Source organism: Capra hircus, chromosome 3, assembly GCF_001704415.2.
Source record: "Capra hircus breed San Clemente chromosome 3, ASM170441v1, whole genome shotgun sequence".
Lineage (NCBI taxonomy): Eukaryota > Metazoa > Chordata > Mammalia > Artiodactyla > Bovidae > Capra > Capra hircus.
The window spans coordinates 43,747,787-43,773,333 of NC_030810.1; the positions used below are offsets into that span (position 1 = coordinate 43,747,787).

Genomic DNA, 25,547 nt, shown 5'->3' on the forward strand with positions numbered 1-25,547 from the left:
GATGATTTCTGTCCATGAAGGGACATCAGAGGTCACCTAGCTGGTGGTGCTCCCGGGTAACCATGAGTAACAGTAACTACGGCTCCATATCAACTTCAGAGACTTTGGCAGATGGGGGAACATGAGTGAGACAGAATCTTGGGGGGGGGGGCATGTTTGAGGGCAGGACTTGGCACTGGAAAAGGGCACCCAGTAATTCTGATTTGGTTCATATACAGTCAAATCCCACTGTCCACTGAGGACCACTGAGTCCATCCCGGTATTTTAATTCCTCAAGATTCTGAGGCCTTTGTCCAAGAAAAAGAGTCTCCCTACACTCAATGCAGGATAGGGACATTCTTCCCTCTTGGTGGTTAAACAAATCTTCCTGGAAGAACCAAAGAAAGGAGAGTCCCACAGACGTGCAAAAAACCTGAGAGGTCACAACGGAAACTAGATTGCTCCCTCAAGGCCCTTCTTTTTGTCTCTGATGTTTGTTCCCTGGGATTGTTAGTCTTCACACCTGCACACTGATTTTGGCAACAGAGATGCCTAAGAAACAGCAGACACACGCATTGATCCAATATGAACAGATTTACCCACCTAAAATTAACTAAGCAACATTCTTCAAACACTTAGCTAATTAACAGAAGAACAAAGAGCTTATTTTTATGGAGGTATTTTAGAGAAACAACGAAATCACTTCAAACAAACATTCTTTCTTCTGTTCTTTGCTCCTTTGCAGAGACATGAAATATCTAAATTGCCCTCTTCTAGGACAAAGGATGGTGACCACTAATCTTTGTGGGTCATGCATGCTTAGGAACAAGGAATCTGTCTGAGCAAATGTTCCCACATACCTGGAAACCAGATAAAAACCCCATCAACTAGGACATCAAGGTACCCTACCTTGGGGGAGGTGAAGGTACATTTGAGTTTCCGGGGCACTCTCTCATGGGCCATTTCAGTCCACTCAGCAAACATATCATCACGGTAAGCCAGAGAAACATCCATGGAAACTTCTGCATTTTCTCCTGCAAGAGATAAAGGGTGCACAATTCAGAAATGGTTTCTGGAAAGATACTTTGAAAACAGTTTAAAAACTCTTACAGGCTCCACCATGGAAACCAACAAGACAAAAGAGATGTATCAGTTCCTATCAAGCACCAAACCTGACTTTCCAAATTTGAAGACTTAAAAGTCACAGGATGAATGTCTGAGCTGGATGCTGGGTCCCCTCCCATAACCAACTGCTCTGCTAAGGAGTCAAAGAGCTCCCACTGAAATTCCTCTAGAGATGGCAGTCTCATTCTCTCTGAGGCAGTTCCAAATGGTCAGGTTCTGACTCAACATGTATCCTCCTTAACTTATACCACTGGTCCTACATCCCCCCATGTAAGTCTCATGGCACATGAGGTCATTTTCCACAAAAGTGCCTTAAAATTTGAAACCTACAACTCATCTATTCTCTCCTCTCTGATCAAAATGACGGAGATTTTTTGCCACCTCTCAGATAAATGACAAGTACCTTGGGTGCTTTCTTCAGGAGCACTCTAGTCTGAAACATCCTTTCTAAAATTCCCCCAAGAAGTTCTCAAATGCAGGCTCTCCTGCTTCTCTAAAACTCAAAACTCTTTCTTCAGAGTGTGGACAAAGTTAATTTAAGATGTGAAGGGTTTCTCTAAATTTAAGACTTATACACAGACAAGAATATTAGAATAAGTTCATAATTATGCAAATGAACATTCACATATACTTCTGTATCAATAAGGACCATGAATGGGTTTAACTTATCACAGAGCTCATTAAAGAGATTGGTTTGATAAAAATTACATCTATCCACTTGGTCTGTTTTATACTTTGTTGAACATGTTTCAGAATAGAGGAGTCTTAATGGGGGAAAAAAGCACAACTACATTTCTAAAACGATCACGGTGAGCCAGCTCCCATTGGGGTTATGAGACTGGGCTCAGTTCTGGGCCCTGGAACCTCAACTCTAGGTCACAAGGGAAACAGGTAAGAATAGCTGCTGTCTAGAAAACTGGGGCTTTACTACCCACTGACCCAGTGTGGCTTGAAGACAATTTGATAGTGTAGTAAATTCCTAGTTCTCTGAGGAAATCTAGAAGAGAAAGAAATAACACAGGAAAGAAGGGATCTGAGGCCATTCTGATATAGACAAAACTCTCAATGAACATCAGTGCCCCCTCTTTCATTAGTACCATTTAAATCTTCAATCACAAATAATGAACTATTGGAGAGAAAAAGCTAAAAAAAAAAAATCCCACTTAAAATGATATCAAAAACAGTAAAAAACCTAGGAATAAACTTAACCAAGAAATAAAATAAAATACCTATACTCTGCAAACTATGAAATACAGATTCAAGAAACTAAAGATGGTACAACAAAATGGAGAGATCTCCCATGCTCTTGTAATGGAATAATTAACACTGTTAAAATGGCCATGCTACCCAAAGCTATCTACAGATGGAATGCGGTACCTATGAAAACACCCATGCCCTTTTTCACAGAACTAAAACAAATAATCCTAAAATTGATATGGGACCACAGAAGGCCCCGAACTGCCAAAGCAATCTTGAGAAAAAAATAAAGCTGGAGGTATCACCCTCCCAGATTTCAGCTATACCACAAAGCTACAGTAATCAAAAGTGCGGTACCGACACAAAATAGACACATAGATCAACAGAGCAGATAGTGAACCCAGAAATAAACCCAGGCACCTATAGTCGATTAATCTATGACAAAGGAAGCAAGAATATACAATGTAGAAAAGATAGCCTCTTCAATAAGCAGTGCTGGAGAAACTTGGACATGTAAAAGAAAGCGATTACAACATTTCCTCAAACTATATACAAACATAAACTCAAGTTTCTCTTCCGGTCCCACGTGCTTCGGCATCTGAGGGCCCAGGTGCAGACATGGCCAAGTCCAAGAACCACACCACGCACAACCAGTCCCGAAAATGGCACAGAAACGGCATCAAGAAACCCCGATCACAACTATACGAATCTCTTAAGGGGGTAGACCCCAAGTTCCTGAGGCACATGCGCTTTGCCAAGAAGCACAACAGGAAGGGCCTGAAGAAGGCCGACAATGCCAAGGCCATGAGTGCACGTGCTGAGGCCGTCAAGGCCCGGGTCAAGCCCAAGGGGATCAAGCCCAAAATGCCAACAGGCGGCAGCCGCAAGCTCAGCCGACTTGCCTACATCGCGCACCCCAAGCTCGGGAAGTGCGCTCCTGCTCGCACCACCAAGGACCTCAGGCTCTGCCGGCCGAAGTCCCAGGCCAAGACTCCAACCAAGGCCAAGCCACCTGCAGCTGCGGCTCCAGCTGCCAAGGGTGCCCAGACCCCCACCAAAGCCCCAGAGTAGAGACCTTTATCTGCCAGTGTGAGGACAGAAGGACTGGTGTGACCCCCTGGGTTGCTGTCTGCATGGGGCTGGTGTCCTCCTGTGCTATTTGTATGAATAAATCTGAGACAGGAAAAAATCAATCAATCAATAAATAAACTCAAAATGTATTAAAGACCTAAATGTAGGACATGACACTATAAAGAAGAGAATATAAGCGGGACACTCTTTGACTTAAATCACAGCGTTTTGTTTTTTTTTTTGGATCGGTCTCCTAAGGCAAAAAAATAAAAGCAAAAGTAAACAAACTGAAACCTAATTAAACTTTAAAGCTTTTGCATAGCAAAGGAAAGCAATAATAAAACAAGAAGACAACCTATGGAACGGGAGAAAATATTTACAAATGATGCAACCAACAAGGGGTTAGTAGTCAAAATATAAAAACAGGTCATACAACTCAACATTTTAAAAAAACCAAATAACCCAGTCAAAAATGGGCAGAAGATCTGAAGACATTTTTCCAAAGAAGATATTCAGATGGCACATGAAAAGATGCTCAACATCGCTAATTATTAGAGAAATGCAAATCAAAGCACAATGAAGTATTACCTACACTTGTCAGAATGGCTAGCACCAAAAAGTCTACAAATAACAAGTGGTGGTGAGGCTATAGAGAAAAATGAACCCTGTACTTTGCTGTTGGGAATGTAAATTGGTGCAGCCACTATGGAAAAGAACATGGAGATTCTTCCAAAAACTAAAAACAGAACCGTATGTCACAGCAATTCCACTTCCGGGTATACATCCAGAAAAACCAAAAACACTAATTCAAAAAGATACACATACTCTAATGTTCATAGAAGCAATAGCTTCCACACAAGATATAGAAGCAACCCAAGTGTCCATCAATAAACGAGTGGACAAAGAAGATGTGGTATGGGAAGGAGATTCAAGAGGGAGGGCACATATGTATACCTATGGCTGATTCATGTTGAGGTTTGACAGAAAACAACAGAATTCTGTAAAGCAATTATCTTTCAACTAAAAAATAAATAAATAAATAAGATGTGGTACAAATTACACACACACACACACAATGGAATATTAGTCATAAAAAAGAATGAAATTCTGCCATTTGCAGCAATGTGGATGGATCTAGAGAATATTATGCTTCGTGAAATAAGTCAGGGAAAGACAAATATCGTATGTTATCACTTATATGTGTAATCTAAAATAATACAAACAAACATATATGGCAAAACAGAAGTAAATAAAAAAAGAAAAAAGAAAACTAGTGGTTACCTGTAGGTAGAGGAAACGGGGAGGGACATGTCAGGGGTATGATATTAAGAGATACAAACTACTATGTATGAAACAAACAACAAGGACAATATTGCACAGCACAGAGGATTGTAGCCATTATCTTATGATAACTGTTAATAGAGTATGATATGTAAATGTTATAGCATAGCACAATGCTCATAATGTCATAGCATGAATCTCTATGCTATATATCTGAAACTAATATTGCAAATCAACTATGCTTCAACAAAGAAATAGCTAAAGATAATAAATCCTCAGTCAATATGGTGAATTGGCCCCCTGTGTTTTCTCATCTCACTCCTGAAACTTCACAAAAACAAAATGAAAAACAGGAAAGGAAAACAAAAGCCATTAAATCTCAAGGGGGAAAAATGGTAGTGACATGAGCAGATCAGAGATTGCAACAATTTTTTTGAAGATGAAAAACAGATGAAGTAGGATTTCCTGGCAGCTGCAAAGATGGGCATAGCTGAAACTCCACAGAAGGGATATTTTGGAAAAGTGAGCCAATGTGTCAAATAGACCGGCAAGCCACTTAGAACTGGAAAGTACCAGGTGTTGCATAAGACAGGAAAGGCAAGATGCTGACAACAGAGAAGTGGGGTCAAAGTCTACACACAGAATCACTGGAACTCCAGTTCTCATCCATCTCAGCTTCACACAGTCCAGGAGGAGACTCTGGACTTGAGGACACCAGGCTGTGCAGAGACCCAGGGCTAAGAATGCAGAATAATTAGCATCTGTATAAGAAACTGTGGGATGCCTGGCTTGGCAGAAGCAATAATCAGAGTTTGTATATCCTCTTGGTTAGGAGCCAGAATGACTACAACTGCTCCTTGCTTGGCAGCCTCAGTGGTCCAAAGAAAGAACTGGCCAAAGCTTCCATCTGTGAGTTGAGTATTAGGCACCACGTTACCTCCTTTTCACTTCTAATCCTGGGATTAGGAATTGGGACTGTCAACTCTGTTGAAAGGGCATTTCCACAGAACTCAATAGTATAAATATGAATGCTATAAATGCAGTTATCAGTTCTTGTGTTGAGCTCCTTGGAGGGCCAGGGTTCAGGACAGCACTGGCCTTAGGCACAACACAGCAGGAGCGGCCCTGAATCTCAGCCCCAGACTTTTAAAGGGTCCTTCTCCAGGGACTTCACTGCTGGCACAGTGGTTAAGAATCTGCCTTGCAATGAAGGGGGACATGGGTTTGATCCCTTGTCAGGGAACTAAGATTTCACGTGCTGCAGGGCAACTAAACCCATACACAGCAACTAGAGAGTCACGTGGCGCAACTAGAGAAGCCCGTAAGCGGCAACCATTGAACCCATGCACTGCGACAAGAGAGGAGGCCACATGCTGCAGTCAAGAGCACGCGCACCACAATGAAGGCCAGTGCAACAAAAAAATAAATAAATGAACGAAAGTCTCTCAGTCATGTCCAGCTCTTTGCGACTCCGTGGACTGTAGCCCATCAGGCTCCTCTGTCCACGGGGATTCTCCAGGCAAGAATACTGAAGTGAGTTGCCATGCCCTCCTCCAGGGGATCTTTCCAACCCAGGGATCAAACCCCAGTCTCCTGCGTTGCAGGCAGAGTCTTTACCATCTGAGCCACCAGGGAAGCCCAATGTAAATATATATATATATATACATATGCTGCTAAGTTGCTTCAGTCATGTCCGACTCTGTGCGACCCCATAGACGGCAGCCCACCAGGCTCCCCCGTCCCTGGGATCCTCTAGGCAAGAACAGTGGAATGGCTTGCCATTTCCTTCTCATATATATATATATATATAAAATTAAAAAACAAATAAAGGTCCCCACTTTGTCCACCCTTTCCCAGCTGTCCACTTCTTCTCCAGATGAGAAGACCCTGAAGTGAAAGGGACATGCTCACCAAGAGCCTAACCTCTCCCCCAATTTATAGAACATGGACCAGGAACTCAGGAATCCAGAATACATAACTCAGACAGCTCTGAGCCTATTTCCACATCCTGGGGAGGAGGACAACTTCCCCAGATCTGGTCTCCCAAAGGGAACTCCACGACCACTTGTGCACCTTTGGGCTCACGAGTGATCAAACGGCTGCTGTTTTTGAGGACACGGACAGAGATTGAGCTTGGAGGGTGGGGTGTCCATACATAAACATACTCTTTGTGTGGGATGGGGTCAGGGATGGGAAGAAAACACATTGAGAAGCCCACACTCCCTGGTCCATCCCATTTCTGACACAGAATTCCAAGGAGTCCAAGAACACTAAATTCAAACTTCCAGTTCATCATGAAGGTAGATTAGTTACATTTGTGTGATAGGTCTTATCTGGCTCAACAATTTGTTGGTGTGATTTATTACTTTAAAATATGTAGACATATGGCAACCATGCCTTCATAGGTACTCTTGCCCTGGGCCCCACAAATGTTAGGGGTGGGCCTTACAGAGGAGGTGCCTCAGGAAGAGAAAGGACCAGACATACTTGCCTCCTGGCCTTCTTCCTATTTTAAGAGTTACTGCTACCTGTTGGGAATCTCCAAACTGTTTTAAAATATGCTGTTAAAAACAAAAATTTTAAAGACTGTTTTCATGTACAATTACTTTCTATTAGGCCCTCATGACTTCCGTGCTTTCATTTAAATGACCTCACTAAACAACTCTATAAAGTGGGCATGGGTATTTCCTTTTGATTAGTAAGTAAACCGAGGCCCTCAGATATGAAGTGACTTGCCTGAAGTTGTATTGTAGTTGGTAATATGAGAAAGAGAACTATTTTGAAGCCTTCTTAAAAGACAACCATCTTTTTTGTATTGCTTAAAGAAAATTGGGTTAACTTGTGATGAAAGAAGCCCCTCAAATGAGTCACAAAATATGAACAGGTACGTCTTTAATAAAAACAAGGCTCCATGAGAACATTGTACTCTTTTATCCTCACACCTATCCTATAAGGAAGAAGTCAGCTAGAAAAATTGCCTAAGAATATATCTAGTAAGTGGTAGAGCTGGGCCTTACACCTCAGTCTGGTTCCCCCAGACCCAACCACGCTCTACTATCTTTGTTGGCAGAAACAGAATTCAAAAGAAACCTAATAGTTGAATCAAGCACACTACAGGCCACTTAACTGACCAAACACAACTTTCTAGGGGAGAGAAACATGCAATGCTCCCAGGAGACCACTAGGAGCATGGCTGCAATTCTCTAATCTGAGCACTGAGGAGAGGAACTCCCAGAACATACAGAGCTTCAGAAAACTGACTGGAGAAGTGTAAAGGGACCCACCCTGCCTGGAGCTGGAAGCCCAGGGACGCCTGTGTTCCGATCATGGATCTGGCCCTAAGTTGGTGTGTGATCAGGGACAGGAGAGCCCTATGTATGCAGGCTGCTGCTGCTAAGTCGCTTCAGTCGTGTCTGCTTTCAACTCCAAACCTCAAGAGACAGCACAGGTTATCTTTCCAGACCTGCTGCTTCAAGAGAAGCCAGGTTCAGATGGTTATGCTGCTGCTGCTGCTAAATTGCTTCAGTCGTTTCCGACTCCGTGTGACCCCAAAGACAGCAGCCCACCATGCTCCTCTGTCCCCAGGATTCTCCAGGCAAGAACACTGGAGTGGGCTGCCACTTCCTTCTCCTCAGATGGTTATACATCTCTCAACTTTTGAATGTTAATAACTAACTAACTAAAAACAAAATGAAGGGACTTCCCTGGCAGTCTTAGCAGTTAAGAATTTGCCTTGTCATGCAGGGGATGCAGTTTTAATCCCTAGTCGGGGAACTAAGATCCCACATTCAGTGAAGCAACTAAGGCTGTAGGCTGCACCTAGAGAGCCTGCATGGTCTGGGGCCCATGTTCTATACCTAGAGAGTCCACGCATCACAACAAAAGATCCTGCATGATGCAACGAAGATCCCACGTGCCACATCTAAGACTCAATGCAGCCAAACAAACAAACAAAAATATCTTAAAAACAAAAAAACACCAAAAGGAAACAAAATCTCTACGCAGGTCAGCTAAGTAAACATCATTCTTTGGGGTGAAGGGAGACACTTTTCATACTGCCCCACACCACTATTCTTTTCTTCCCATTTTACCACCAAGTGAAGTTCTTTCTAAACTTTTCTATTTTGTTCATAACATTTACCACAGGGTCTGCCTAATCCTCATGGATCACCTCCCTACTTTCTGTGCTGTCTGGGGCAGATGTTATCATTCCTGTTCATAAGGCAAACAAGCCAAGACTCAGCTTCCCCTAGAAGCTCAAGCTTCTAGAAGCTTCAGACTCAAGCTTCTAGAGCTTCATGGCCTGTGGTTCTTATACAGGGAGAATGGCCGGTTCAAGTGACATGCTAGCCTCCCCCCACCCATGGACACCCATAGTTTCTTCACCCTGTTGGAATAGGACTTGCCTCCTAGGATGCTGGGGCTTCCCAGGTGGTGCTAGTAGTAAAGAACCCACTTGCCAACACGGGAGACACAAGAGACATGGGTTCCATCCCTAGCTTGGAAAGATCCCTTGGAGAAGGGCACGGCAATCCATTCCAGCATTCTTGCCTGAAGAATCCCATGGACAAAGAAGCCTGGATGGCTACAGTCCTCAGAGTCGCACAGAGTCAGACATGACTGAAGCAACTGAGCACACACCTAGGACTTTGTGATCTTTAAATCAGTTACTACAAGAAAAATTCTTAGATCAGTGCTGAAAGCATGACGGGTTTCAGTTCAGTTCAGTCGCTCAGTCGTGTCCGACTCTTTGCGACCCCATGAATTGCAGCACGCCAGGCCTCCCTGTCCATCACCAACTCCCGGAGTTTACTCAGACTCACATCCATCGAGTCAGTGATGCCATCCAGCCATCTCATCCTCTGTCGTCCCCTTTTCCTCCTGCCCCCCATGACGTGTTTAGCTATTGTTTTTATCATTTCATAAGGGATATGAAAGTAAGTCTCATATCTACTTTAATTCAAAATAGTTACCGGGTTTCAGAGACATGAACCTCCCACTATGAACCCATATCCAAACCTGGAGCACCAAACTCAGAGACAGGAAAACACTGGGCAGAGGACCCAGCAAAGCTTGAAGCCAGCCACCAGTGGATCCAGCCTCCAATGGACCGGAAACAAAGCTCAGCTTTAATGACCATGTTGCAGGTAATAAAGCACGGGTCTCATGACTCCTACGGTGCTGTTGGGGCAATACTCCCCTCCCCCACCTCCACAGAGAGAATGAAAGTGAAACATTCAATTTGAACTCCTTGGGAGAATGGCAGGAAGGCCAAGACTACCTCTGGCTCCCGGAGAACCTTCTCTATAAGACAAGAATGCTGGTTACACCAGTTCTATGGGGTAAAGCTGTAAAGTATCAGCATAGGGCATTTATAGATTTGAGATGCATGACTTTCCACACCTAAATGAGACCAGCAGCTCTGTTGTCCTGTGGGCTGAGCCTCACATTTCTCAAATGACTTTGGAGATACATTTTGTTTGCATGGAAAATCCATTATCAATACTGGGAAGGGAGGTATGGAAAGGCACAGCTGGGATTTCCACCCTGTTATGGAAGCCTGACATGAGGAACCTGCACTGCAGGGTTCTGTGGGAGCAGACCCAGACTGAGTACCATTACAGGCAGAAAGATCTGGGCCTTCCCACACTGGGACACACAGACCAAGCATACCCTTAGGAAGCATTTATCTCTGCATGAGTTAAACCATCCTGCCCTTCATGGGAAAGTGTTTGCCGATCAGTTTTGTGAAGACAAGTAGAAAGCCAGAAAGGTGAGCAAGCCCTAAGCATAAGCCAAAAATGATGGGGGAGGGGGACAAAGAGCTAGGAAACAGTGTGAGCACCCCAAGAAACCCAGGGCAGCCGCTTAATGTCAGAATGGCCCCTGGGAGGAGAGGCTGAAGCTATGAAAGATGAGCCTTCTTCGAGGAATTCATCAGAACACTTCTTACTTACACTTTTGGAAATAGGCATTTGCCAGTCAGGATATTACAAAGAGTGTGGGGGACAAACAAATCCACTTTTCAACTTTATCTTAATGTCTTCTTAGTTAAGTGACTTTTGATTAAGTCCGTTTCCACCTCTGCAATATAGAAACAGTGGGACCTACTTCCCAAGGCTGCTGACAGAGTCACTTGGTATATAAACACTTAAAAATCCTTATTTCTTTTCCATCCAGTCCCATGATGATTAGGTGATATTATTGATCAGTTAAAGAAATAAAGGGGAAAGGGGGGAGGGCAAGTCACATTAAGAGAAAATAAAGGATTATTTTATGGTTGTCAAAAGCTTGTGAGTACCCTGAGAAACCTTGATTTCCCTGGACCCTTGCCCTGGGAAAAAATTAGAGATTTCAAAATGCTCACACACATTCCCACATTACATAGGGGAGCTGCCAGTCACCAGGTTTGTTTGGGTAACCTCAGAAGGAGGCCGTGCAGACCAGCCTCCTCCCAGCCTCCTGCAGACATATAATCTGGGGTTATTTATGCCAGCGTTCTTTCCCTGATCAAAAACTCCCTGACCTGGCTTGTATTTTCTTGACGCTTTCAATTAAGGAAATAACAAAACCAACCCTGTCCTATATCCATGGTTAGGTCTGGCAAAAATGGACTCAGCTAATTATAAATTTGGTCCTGGCTGTTTTTTTAAGATGCCCTACAGCCCTGGGTGTGAGGTAGTTATAAAATGAATGAGTACAATTATTTCACAAACCAGACTAACAGTTGAGTTCACCTGTCTCACTTTTACCCCGTCACGTCAAGCATTTGCATTGTGGAGAAATATTTTTCACATGTAAAACATTTTTCTAAGCATTGTCAGAATGATCCCTTGCTATATTCTAAAGCAGTATCTCCTAACTGAAGTAACTTGTCTATGAAAATATGACTAGGACATTGTGGAATGTTCCTCACATCAGGCCCTTTGCAAAGTGACATCTTCTCAGTTAGAAAATATCCACTTAGCCCTACTGCATCCTACTGAACTGCTTAAAGGATATACATTTCGAAAAGTAGCTGGGGCATCAAATGTTTTGTAAATAAATGAATTGGTAGGACAACAGAATATAGAAAAACCACATCCTGGTGTTCACTGAGCTGTAGAGTAGCTCTTTTCCCTTCCTTATTTTATTTAAGCTTCTTGGCTGCATAGCATACAGGATCTTAGTTCCCCAACCAGGGAATGAACCCAAACTGCCTGCAGTGGAGACGTGGAGTCTTAACCACCGGACCACTAGGGAAATTCCACTCCTTCCCCTTCCAACTCAGCGTACTCATTCTGAGGGGTCTCATCTCTTCCTGGGGCATCAGTCATCTCTCAAGTTCAGATTTCCCTCCTGAGTTTCAAATCTGCATGCCCACTTTCCACTGGATGGATGGCTCTATTTCCACGGTTCACAAAAGAAAGCCAAACCACCAAATTCAGTCCATTCTCTGAGCTCACTAAGTCTTATAGATTTATCTCCCTCTCTGTCCTCATCACCACTCTCCACTTGTTCAAAGTGAAAGTGTTAGTCACTCGGTCATGTACGACTCTTTGCAACCCTATGGACTGTAGCTGCCAGGCTCCTCTGTTCATGGAATTCTCCAGGCAAGAATACGGGAATGGGTAGCCATTCCCTTCTCCAGGGGATCTTCCAGACCCAGGGATCAAAGCAGGGTATCCAACATTGCAGGCAAATGCTTTACCGTTTGAACCACCAGGGAAGCCCTTATTCAAGGCTAACATCATTTCAGGTCTAGATGACTCAAACACATGCCCCATGTATGTTTTTCATAGATGATTTCTAAAATACTTGCAATGCCTTTACATTGCCGTCAGTCTAATCTTGAAATTCCTTAAATGGCATACAAGACTAAGACCTGGCTCCTGGTTAGCATCTCAGGATCTCATCTCACAACCCCTTTCCTATCCCTGCCTGCTACACTGGTCACCTTAGCCTGCCATCCCACTTTCAGCCTTGAAGATGGGTAAGAGTTCAGGCTCCAGAGAGAGGGAGCCTGGGATCAGGGACCACCTTGGCCACTTGGCGCCTGTGCAATCATTGGCAAGTCACTGAACTTCTCTACAAAGAGGGGGATGACAGTGTGTCCATCTCCTATGGTTGTGAGGATTAAATGTGCTAGTCACTCACACAGCCCTAGCATACAGTAAGTACCCAGCAAATGCTGGCTGCTTTTTTAAGGCTTCCCTGATAGCTCAGTTGGTAAAGAATCTGCCTGCAATGCAGGAGACCCTGGTTCAATTCCTGGGTCGGGAGGATCCCCTGGAGAAGGGATAGGTTACCCACTCCAGTACTCTTGGGCTTTCCTTGTGGCTCAGCTAGTAAAGAATCCGCCTGCGACGTGGGAGACCTGGGTTCAATCCCTGGGTTGGGAAAATCCTCTGGGAAAGGGAAAGGCTACCCACTCCAGTATTCTGGCCTGGAGAATTCCATGTACTGTATAGTCCATGGAGTTGCAAAGAATCAGACACAACTGAGCAACTTTTACTTTTCAGTTTCACTAAAAGTTATCTACACTTACTGCACCTGGGGTCCCTGCTAGCACATTGGGTTTTTACCAGGAAGCCTTCTTTGAGAGGGTATATTACAAAAGGGCTTTTCCTCTGGGCTGCAGACAGTCCTCTGAAGATAGTGCTTGGCATCCCCCCTCATGCCAGAAGAACACTTGCTCATCTTCTAGAATTCTACAGACTCATTCCCACCTTCCCTCACCCACTGAAACAGAGGGAGGGCTTCTCCTCTTGCTCCTACAGAACCCTATCTGTCGCTGTAACACGTATCCTACTGCAGCTCAGCTACTGACTACTTACTTCCCTGTATCGCTTTCCCTGCCCACCTCCCACTTTGAGAGGTTCTGAGAGCCAAGGACTGCCTTCATCTTGTTCATAGCTACATCACTCATGTCTTTACAAATCATCATTAAATATCTGCCAAATTAATGAGTGAATATAAATTCTTCTTTCTCTAAATAGCCTTAGAATCCAAAATTCTGTCACTCCATCATTTCTATACCACTTGTGTGTAGGCTACAGTCTGCTATTTGGGGGGCATTCACTTTATTTCCCCTACAACCTGCTTCCTTTCTCCCACCCCCATACATATGTGTATACACACACACACACACACACACACACACTCAGATAAAAAGGATGTTCTTCAAATTTGGCCAAGGGTACCATCAAGGAGCAATACACCTGCTCTCTAGGACTGGGTGGAAGAGTGAGCCTGGGGTCGCCATTCCCTTCCTCCTGCTCCATCTGAATTACAACATGGAGTTGCAACAGTGTTCTGCTTGAGAGGGCTAGTAGGGGTAAAGGAGGAGACCACTCCTGAGAGTCCGTTGCACTGCAAGGAGATCAAACCAGTCAATCCAAAAGGAAATCAACCCTGAATACTCATTGGAAGGACTGATGCTGAAGCTCCATTACTTTGACAACCTGATGCGAAGACTCAACTCATTGGAAAACACCCTGATTCTGGGAAAAGATTGAAGGCAAAAAGGAGAAGAAGGTGACAGAGGATGTGATGGTTAGATAGCATCACTGACTCAATGAACATGAATTTGGGCAAACTCTAGGAGATAGTGAAGGACAGGGAAGCCTGGCGTGTTGCAGTCCATGGGGTCACAAAGAGTCAGAAACGACTTAACAACTGACCAACAACAATCATGCCTGTCCACGTCTACAGAGATAAGAGAATAGACTGAACTACTGGTAAGACTTCAGAGAAGAAAAATCTACAGCAATCATTCAGGTATGACATGTTAGGTCTCTGATAATCTACTCAAGCCAACTTTTCCGGGACATAAAAGAAGTCCATCAGGAACTGAGAAATTGTAACAGCTGATGCTGCCACCAAGATGGAATAATACACCTCTGAAACCTCTAATGCTAGTTGGACCATCCAATCCATGTTTTCTTCCACCAAATGTATTTAAGCAGCTACTAGTTTCAAGGCAGACTCATTGCCCTCAATTGTTCACAGTAAGGTAAGGAAGGCAGTTATTTTTCAGTTGCTAAGTCATGTCTGATTCTTTGTGATCCCATGGATTATAACCTGCCAGGTTCCTCTGCCCCAGGTTTCTCAGACAAGAATACTGGAATGGGTTGCCATTTCCTTCTCCAGGGGATAGTCTCAGCCCAGGGATCGAACCACCATTTCCTACATTGGTAGGTGGATTCTTTACTAATGAGCCAGCAGGGAAGGAATATTACCCCATGTGGGTAGTGCTTATGAAATCGATATATTCAATCAGTCCTCTGTATCCACAGATGCAGAACCTACAGAAATGAAGGCTGACTGTACTGTACCATATAAAGGTGCGGTATATAAAGGACGTGGGCATCTGTGAATATTGACATTCACAGGGGTCCTGAAACCAATCCCCTAGAGAACCAGTCCATTCTGAAGGAGATCAGCCCTGGGATTTCTTTGGAAGGAATGATGCTAAAGCTGAAACTCCAGTACTTTGGCCACCTCATGCGAAGAGTTGACTCATTGGAAAAGACTCTGATGCTGGGAGGGATTGGGGGCAGGAGGAGAAGGGGACGACAGAGGATGAGATGGCTGGATGGCATCACTGACTCGACGGACATGAGTCTGAGTGAACTCTGGGAGCTGGTGATGGACAGGGAGGCCTGGCGTGCTGCGATTCATGGGGTCGCAAAGAGCCGGACACGACTGAGCGACTGAACTGAACTGAGGGATATCAAGGGACAACTGTAATCAGCACAAGCTGTCAAAAGCACTAACTAGGGGGATGAGAAACACAGCACAGAATATACAATCTTCTGGAGTATCTCATCTACAAGAAATGATGTTTAACTGTTGACTCACAGGATGAGTAAGAGATCACTAGGTAAGGAAGCAGGAGAAGGAATTATAGGCAGAGGGAACCCATGGCTAAAGAGTCATGGGAACACAAAATAGCACAGTGCAGTCAGAGAAATCAACTCATTCACCCTGGCAGGGGATGGGAGATGGAGAAGAGGAAACAGACAAGGTTGGGACGAGGAAGCATCTGCTGAGAAAGAGAAATGTGCTCTGAACACTGCAGCATCTTATTTAGGATGTTTAAGCAAAGAGATCTGGCAGCTGTGTGAAAGGCAGACTGGGATGGAGGGGGATGGGGGAGGAGGGGGTAGAGAGATCTCGAAAAAATTGAGGCCTGCTGCACTTACACAGCTCTCAGTATGTTTAAGATTATTGACTCTCATAGTAAATGTCACCAGAAGGATCTTCCCTGTTTTCCAAGGAACCTGAACTCAACAATGAACCAATCATTTCCTGACAAAGCTAGAGAAATCAGAACCATCCACGTTGGCAAGTGTTAAAACACTGGAGAGCAAATGTGGAAACAGCTCTTTCCTATTTGACCATAATCAACATGAATGTGGAGTGAAAACAAACCCGATAGCCAGGGCAGGGAAACGCACAGTGGGCTTCTTTGCTTTCTCCCCAGGACGCCATCAGAGCACAGGGCGTTTAGAAGAACAGCTGACGTGATGGTTATGAAAATCTACCTGCCCTCCCCCCTCCCCACCAAATGCAATTAGAGAAGAGGGCTTCATTCACCCTGAATCTAAAAATAGATGATGGCAGAGTTCACAGACTGACAGCTGCATTCTCATACAGTAACTAGGAGAGGAAAGGGATGGCTAATTTAACTTAACAACCCCCAAAACAAACAGTGCAGAAGTAGTCCAGGATAAAGAGAAAACACAAAGGTCACTTCTTCAAAAGGCTAGAAGAGGAATGGGGTCACTCCGTGGCAGCTTATTAGTTCTTCTAAAACCCTGCTTGAAACCAGGGAAGCAGTGTGCCCAGATCTGCCCAGAGTCCTTCAGACAGGAGCTCTAATGGATGAAGATGCAGAAGAAGCTCAAGCAAGATCAGGCAGGAGGGCCAGGATTTGCCCTCTTCTTCCTACATCACCTGGATACCTAAAAGCTTAGAAAGTCACATTTTCTAGATAAGAGCTCTTCCCCACCATCCCTTCCTCCCACTTGACCTTCCTCTAAATCACACTCTGCCTAACCTGGAGCAGGGAAAAAAAAAATCCAGGAAATAAACATGGATCATTAAGGGAAAGAAACCAGGTGTCTCAGAGGAGTAAACCATTTCGGTTTTCCTCTCCTCGGTTCCAAAATGTTTCAGTTTTCTTCCACAGTCTGCCCGGCCCAGGGAGAGGATTACGGTTGGGCTTCAAAAGAAACAAGGACATGCTTGTGAATGGGAAGCGGACTCTCTCTGAGGCTCTCCCACAGATCTGTGCTGGCTCCCGGGGGGCTGCCAGCCAGCTAAATGTCAGATCTCTGCACCCCACATTCCCGCGCCGCACTACCTCCATTGCCCTGGTGACTAAGCTGTTTCAGCAGCTGTGTTATTGCTGGAGTCAGGCCAGTGTTATTCACACAGAATATTTCATGTGGCTTAGGTGGGGATGGGGGACTTCCCTGGTGGCTCAGATGATAAAGAATCTGCCTGCAATGCAGGAGACCTGGGTTCGATCCCTGGGTTGGGAAGATCCCCTGGAGGAGGGCATGGCAACCCACTCCAGTATCCTTGCCTGGAAAATCCCCATGGACAGAGGAGCCTGGTGGGCTATAGTTCATGGGGTCACAGAGAGTCAGACATGACTGAGCGACTAAGCACACAGGTGGGGACTGGGGTTCTCATTTGCAGATGAGGTCCTCCCCTTGATCATCAGTGAGGGCATTCTCTGAGCTCCAGGAAGCAATGGGACAATGTGTGGGAGCTGCTCAGGCTTCCAGGAGATAGACAGACTCAACACCACAGAGAGGGTGGGGAAGGCATCTATGTCTGTGAGAGTGAAGGATAACCAAACACCAGAGCTCTGGGTCGCGGCCCAAAGACCTTCACCACTTCTTCCTCAGTAAGAGCCACTGATGCTCAGAGCAGGTTCCTTCTGCTCTTCCTCCCCAGGCACCTCAGTCTTTCCTTTGAAAGACTCTTTCCTTTCCAGTAATGTTGGCACTCCCCCTGCCCCACCCCATCTCGGTCAATCTTTCCATGCATCTATCTCCCCCAACTTGCCTCTGAATAACACTGAGCCTGGGCAGTGTTTTCCTGAGTGCTTGTCCCTCAGCCCCTGGCCCTTCCCTCTCTCACTGTGTGACTTACCATCATTCACACTCATCTCATTCCTGCAGCAAGTTAGGCCCATTGACTTGTTCATCCCCTCCAACCCCCAACATCTCTATCTAGCCTCTTGCCCAGCATGGCGGGTGCGGCAGGCATTCCTTACCAACTGCTGAATAAGCCAACCCAACTCCCTCCCATTGAGGACTGATGGAACACAGGCCGAGGCACGGCACCTGTTACCTTTCTTATCTGTGGGCAGGACCACTTTCCACTTCTGGTCCATTCCAGGCTGCATCTTCCCAAGAGCCCCGCTAGCCTGCTGTTCCTCCTAAGTTGTTCTCACCAACAGCAATCAAGTTACATTTTCTGATGGTGAAGAGATCACAGAAATGTGTTTTCTTGTAAAGGAGGTCTTGTATTTTTAAAAGACATGAAGATTCTCTAACGATTCTCTAAAGATTCTCTCATTTTTGAGTGCCTATTCTGTGTAGACATTTTCAGCCGCACCTAGATGCCAGCCAGATATAGAAGATTATCTGGTAATCTCAAAATGAGGAAACCGAGGCATGTAGTCTCAGTGTCAGCGTGGGAGGGAGGCAAACTGAATGGGGTTTGCCTGACTTCATCACTCCAGGCCTCTCCCATTAAGTCATGAGTTAGGAGATGAGACCTGTTTCTTGCTCTGGGAAAGTCACTAATTACCTGTACAATTGGAATAAGTCACTTTACACATTGTATTCTTTCATTAAATACTGAAGTTGAACGTATGATGACTAAGGTCCCTCTAGTTCTAACATCTCTTGAACACAGAAAATGGAAACACCAGATGCTTAACTGCCTTCTACCTTTGCAGCGCTCTGTTAAAAACAAAGAACAGGAAAACAATCCCTGCCTTCAGGGCACTTGCAGTGGAGCTGGGAGACCAGGGATAGAAACTTGATGTTGACCAACAGAAAGAGTTAAACAGAAACAAATGTAAAAATACCAGAGTACATGGCAGTCCTGGAGAAAAAACACTGTCATAACTATAAAATGACAAGAGGACATTTCAACAATGGTTTCTTTCCCCCCCATAAAAATACCTTTGTGCTGTCGCCAGGACAAGCCAGCTACCTAAAGGGATCCCGTCTGTTTCACCGGAAAGCTTTGTTTCCGACAAGTTTCGTAAAGGAAAAAGTAGGCTAGCGAAAGCTTTTTATTTCCAACCCACCTTTTCCTCATTCCCATGAATGAGGAGGGGATAAGAGTGACAGCAGGCAGCCAGGGAGAAAAATAATATGGCTGGCGGGTCCTGACCTCTTGGATTCCTGCCGACAGACAAGCCCGAGAGGCAACATTTAATTGTGAAAAAACCAGCCTTGCTCGCCTCTTATCTTTCTCCTCTGTGACTTAAAACCCACAATTACTGGCAACCCCTAGATTCTGAGTTACTCAGCTGGTGGTGGCAGCGATGGCTGTGTCTGTGGCTGAAAAGCAAAAGGGGAGTTAGATTTTACCTGCCTCGGAAGCCAGCCTTGTGCGAACACAGCCCTAACCCAGCTTTATGACTTCTCCCATTAAAAAGTTCACAGATGCCCTCCTGTTGGGAAGACCACCATGTGAGAAGTCCAGATGGGGGGAAAAAATCGATTTCCAGCTGCTGTATAATTCAAAGGATAAGCTACAAGTCTCAAATCCTGAATTCCACATTTCATTTCAGTACTAAATATGGGATTTTCAATTCTTTTTCTTAAGGATGAAATTCCAAATTTCTTAGCCCAGTCATCAAGGCAACCCACCAATTGGCCTCTCTTTCTTTTAGGAGCTTATCTTTTTTTTCCAATATTAAATTCTTTTAACAAGGGAATTTACCATCTTCTCCATACAACATGTCATTTCACAGTATTTCATGGTGGAAAAACAGGGTTCTTAGTCCTGCCTTCCTCAGCTGCAACCCAGATGACTTTGGAGAAGTCACGTAACTTCTCTAATCTCCATTTGCAGACTTCTAAGAGGTTTTCTCCCACATACCTCTGGTCCCTTCTTGAATTACTACTCTATTCCCAAATATTTTAATTTACATATTCCTGTTTAGAGTCAAATATAATTAAGTCATCCCTTGTGCACATAATCTCCTAAGGGTGCTGAGAATTTCCCCCATCTTCTATTTCACGGTGTTCTCTAGTTGCTTCACTGGTAATCAACATACAATCGGCACTCAGGGGGTCTACCTATACCATGAAGGTAGAACCCTTTCCTTGAGACTGAAGAACCTCTGAATCCCACAGATGACCTTCAGGTCTTCAGGTGAAATATGAATACAAACTATCTGTATGGGGTCTGCGCACATTTTTCTCTCAAGGTCAAGGTTCTTAATCCAAAGTTAAAAACTGCTGTGCTTCAGTAGTGAAAGGCCTGTGGCTAGCATCTGTTCAGGTCCTTGTTTTACACACTGGGTCCTGCTGCCACCCTTTCTGGGCTACTCTGTTCTCTTAAGAACTTACATTTCTTCTCTCTGCTCAAGTCCAGTAACTCACCTTTATTGAACATTTATTCTGTATACTTCCTATGTAAAAGCCTCATATGTATTACTGTTTCGTCCTTAAAACAATCCTAATTAGCATGGTACTACTATTATCTCTATTTTATAGATAAAGAAAATGAAGCACAAGGAAATTCAGAAACTTACTTGCCAAAGGTGTCACATAAATCCGTTAAGTGACAGGTCCAGTTTTTGGCCCAATACTCTGGCTTCAGAACAAAATAAGGCTGCCCTTGGATTGCCCCCTTGCCAACAGATAGTAGAGAGTCACAGATTCCACCATCTCTCATTAAGACTCCACCTTTCAAGGCTCAATTAAAAAACTGTATTCACAGTGAGTTAATCGTTTCGCCCTCCTGTGTTCATGGAATATTCTGGGCACTTAGCACTGAACACACTAGTGTGATTTTTTTGTTTCTTTCTCTCCTAACTAGACAGTGAGATCCTAATTCTTCTGAGTACATCTCAAGTGTTTACTGTTTTGGGGGCTGTGCTAAGTATGGGGACACAAAGATGAACAAGATGCAGTCCCTGCCCTCAAAATTCAGTCTTTCAGGATAGAGAGAAGTAAACAAAGAAGGACCATGAGGTTTTTTGAAATTGTATTATGAAAGATAAGGATTTATACCTTAATTTCTGAGTAAAACTTGCCAGCACACAGTAGAAGCCCAGTAAATGACCACTAAATGAATGTAGGACTTTGGAAAGGGGGCCTCAGCAGCTGGGGCTGTTAAATTTAAAAGATCTACCATCCCTTTATGAAAACTCTTTGAGGTTATTTATATACTGACTCACCTAAAAACTGCTTCCTGAGTTGGTGTCTATGATACATTTTTTAATGTCAGACTAAAAATACACTTCCAGTACACCAACCCTGTCTGCCTACCCAAGGACTAGAAATGAACACAAGGTAACACGTAACAAAATGAAAGACAAGAAAACTCACTCAACACTAAGTTTGCCCACTAACATAAGGGCATCCATCCCCACTTAACAGCATCTTCTAAAATGGTTCACTCTTGAGGGTCTTTGAAGTAACTGAAGGGATATTCATGAGATTTTTATAGTCTAAGAACCTTAAGTGACTCATGGACTTTCAGCAAAAGAGACATAGAGTGGACAGGACCTTAAGGGTCATCTCGTATGATTTCCCACTCAGATCAGGAAGCCTCTCCAGGGCACTATCGACGGATTCATGCCACAGACTCAGTGGGATCACGGCACCCGACTCGCAAGATCACTTACGCTTGTAACCCCTCTATTTCTCAGCTAGGAGACTTTGGACAAATCATTTAACTTCTCTCATTCTCAGTTTCCTCTCATTCATAAGGGAGAACTGTTGAGATGATCAGATGAAATAAAAATAAAGTTGTCATACTCAGAGCTCATTTGTTTGCAAGCAACAGGATTTTATACACACTAGCTTAAGCAGAAATTAGCCAGAAGGATACAAAGGTATCTTGAGAAGCTCAAGTGCTGACAAGCTTGAGGAACCAGAAGCAGGAAGAGAAAACTGTCAGGGAGAGATTCATCACTTGTATTCGATTGTAATTATACCCCATGGTCCTTCATCTCCACTTTTCTCTTTGTATCCGGTTTTCCCACTCTGCCAACCAACTTTCTCTGCTTCTCCAGGCATGAGACGAATGATGGCTGCCCAGGCAGCCCTCAGGACTTTTTAGTTTAAATGCCAATGAAGGTGAGTCTAGAAATAGTGAACCCCAATTTCTTGTAAGACAGAATCTGATTGTTCCCCCTTGGGGCAAGAGCCCATGCTAATCCAATCAGCTATGGCTGAGGGACTGATTATGTGGCCCGGTGCCCATTCAGGATGCATGATGGAAGTCCACACTCTGAGGGAGGAGAAATAGACAAGTTCTGTAAGAAAATGATATGAGGCCAAAGCAAATGGCTGGCAACAGAGACAACCACCAGCATCCCTAGTACAAAAGTACTTTGTAAAGAAATCAACATTAAATGCAAGTTATCACTATGGTCATCACTATGATTGCCCCTTCAACCAGCTCCCACTTGATTGCTACCAATAACAGGCTGCTCACTACCTGGAGAGACAGCGTTTTCATTGCTTTTCTACATGGCAGCAATTTTTTAAAAAGACACTAAATTCTTCTATCTTCCCCTAGCCCTTACATTTAAAGAACATACAATCTTGTCTGCTAGGTCAGGCCTGACTGCTTTCCCTTGCAGTCATAATGTGAATAACCAGTAAGGCAGCAAAGATAGATTCAATAGACAATTACCTTAGGGAACAACCTAAACCAGAATAATTAAAAAACCAGAACCTCCTCTTCCTTCAAAGAATTACTACTACCTCTCCTACTAACCACGAGCACTAATTTACTAAAGCTAAAGAAGAATCGGAACCATTTTTAGCATCAGTGTGTAGATAGTACGAAGCTATTGAGGAAAGTGTTTGTTTCCATTGTAGAGTCCCTGGCACTTTAAGTAAAATTCTGCTTTGTATAACAAAGGATTTTCTTTCTCCAACTTTCTTTTGCTTTCAGAAGTATCATTCAGAAAATAATTCTACTTCTTATTTTCTTAGGTCACCCCAAATAAAGGTATGATTTTCCGTGAAATAACCTCACATTAGCTATGTGATGACTGACTGGTATTTAAATACTGACAATACCCAAAATTAGAAGAGGACGTAAAAAAGCACAAAATGTCTTATATATAGTGGGGCACCATCAAGGAATCTGCTGCTTGTGGTGGCTTTGCTGCTTACATTTTTCATTGATGTCACCAGGCTTTTATTTTAGTAACCAGGATATACTTGTTATGGATGCAAAGAGAATCTCCTCATTTATATTCTAAACTCAGAGCAGGAAATGAGACACGTGGGTGATCTGCAGCTGTGGCACTATAAACAGGACCAGGCTACCTCCTAGTCTAGATTCTAGACTGCACTACATTTCCTGAACTTGAACTTGGGAGATTGAAAAAAAGAAAATATACCATTTTAGAATGACCAGTGCATTCTGTCCAAGAATCTTAAGAGGCCTCTGTTTGATAGAAGCCTCACTGACCTGTATATTTAGTCTACACAGTTGATATACAACCAGGAGATCCTGCTCTGTCTCCAGCTAGCTGTGCTACAGTGGGCCAGTATTGTAAGGTTCCTTCATCTCATAAATTAGTCCTTTAACATCTGGGGGCCCATTTGAAAATCGGAAAAAAGCCTCAAAACCTCTTATTCCCAAAATGCACATAAGTAAACAGGACTAAAATTTCACACAGTATCAGGGGTTCATACGGTCCTTGAAGTCTACCCATAGAGTCCTTTTAAATTATTAGACCAACGGCATTCTAACCTTTCTTCCAGTGCTCAAAGTCTGCAATCACACAGTGGATGTTTAGTAACAATTACTACAAATCATTCAACACCATGGGTGAGTGTTTCGCTAAGACTAGAGACCAATCCAACACAATCTTTTTCTAATGCTAAATTGACCAATAAGCCAATGGATGATGAGAAGAAAGTGGGAGGGATCTCATATAACAAACTATATGTGTGCTCAGTCGTGTCAGACTCTTTGCAACCCCATGGACCAGAGACCACCAGGCTCCTCTGTTCAGGAGATTATCCAGGCAAAAATACTGGAGTGGGTTGCCATTTCCTCTTTCAGTGGGTCTTCCCAACCTAGGGATTGAACCCGCGTCTCCTATGTCTCCAGCATCGGCAGACGGATTCTTTACCACTGAGCCACCTGGGAAGCCATAGCAAACTATCAACATTTTAAAAATAAATAAATAAAGTCTTGGGAAGGTTTTGAAAGAGTCCAACTCTGTTTCTTCATTGGATTTTTTCACTTGGAAATACATAACACATAACCATTGAGCCAGAAAGTACAGAGATCCAGACAGCCTTATAGGGATGCTGTCCAAGTCATGGGCTTACACATATCACACCCAAATACAACAAAGCCAAAGGTTCTCACGCTCCTGCCAATATAAACATGTTCACAATGGTTAATTTCAATTGTTCCTGAAGATTCCCTCAAAGGGAAAGATAATCCGTGAATGAGAGTAACAAACATGATGTCTTTAATATTCACTATCTTGGGTTATAATCAACAAAATATGGTCCTCTCCTGTGATTTTAGTTTCCTTCTATTTTAAGTCAGGTAAGTTACGTAAGATGGAGTTATACTTGTAAATTCTAAGTTCTAGCCTTGGTTTGAAGAGGAAACACAACTCCCTAAGAAAGAGGACTGGCCATGTAAATTCATCTTGAATACTGACAACCTCTCTCCCTTTCCTCACCACCTCAAACCCCACTCCTTTTAAGGCTGCTGCCTCTTTCTGGTGTGTTTTGAGCTTTCTCAGCTTATCTTCTTTTGAGGGGGTAGGGAGAGAGAAGAGGAAAATTTTGAAGTTTTATTTCTTCCCCCATTGACGCTGGGGTAGGCAAAGAAATTTACAAAGGAACTTTAAAACTCTTGGTGTCACTAGCCTGTAATAAAAACTATCCACTCAGAAATGTTTCTTTATGAGACTGTAACAGTCATAAACCAAAGAAGTCTCTTTTAGGGAAGGTGGTGGAATGGGAGTGGGAGGGTAGAATTAGATTTCTTCTCAGTGACTTGCTTCAACATAGTTTGTTAAAGAGGATAAGCTGATGAAGCATGGAATTCCTGTTGTGTGGATACCATATTACCAACGGTCTGCTCCATCACAGCAGTTACAGTTTTATGGTGTAGAGAATCTTCTGCTCCGTTAAACTCTCTTTGTGGACTCTTCCCAAGAAGCATCCGAAAATACAGAATTAAGAACCACAACTCTTGCTGATGGTCAACAATAAAGTCACAAAAGGATTCCATCTTTTCCCTTCTATAAATCCGCCCCAATCATTTTAGATAAAGTGACAGTTCATTTTTCAGTCAGTAGATTGTTCCTTTATCCTAATTATCTTCATCTGGTGTCTACCTAATATTCTATAACAAGCTACACAAATGAAAGAGTACAATCATTTCATTAAAAGTTAGGCAATTTTCTCCCAGGACACTCAGACATCTAACGTGAAAAATGACTGGGCAATAATGTTGTTCTATATTTTTACTAGAAATATTTCAAAGAAATATTTTCAGTTTAAGAAAAGAAAAATCACTTGTTAGAGAAATAATTTGATCATTTCAATGTAGTCATTTGCAAAGTGAAACAAGTTAAGACAGTGCTCAACTGCAGAGTTCAGCATAGGGCTCAAGGCAAAACATAATGACTTCATTACCCAAGAACAGAA

General features: G+C 43.6%; 1 protein-coding gene and 1 pseudogene across 1 annotated transcript in view; one reads left to right on the plus strand and one right to left on the minus strand.

The window, feature by feature from the left end:
- WLS (wntless Wnt ligand secretion mediator) overlaps window positions 1-25,547 on the minus strand; it is a 116,267-nt gene that overhangs the window by 43,943 nt on the left and 46,777 nt on the right. Inside the window, exon 3 of the mRNA XM_005678278.3 lies at window positions 889-1,013. Coding sequence (XP_005678335.1) covers window positions 889-1,013 — 125 coding nt within the window. The remainder of the gene's footprint in view (window positions 1-888; window positions 1,014-25,547) is intronic.
- LOC102174618 lies at window positions 2,875-3,469 on the plus strand (annotated as a pseudogene).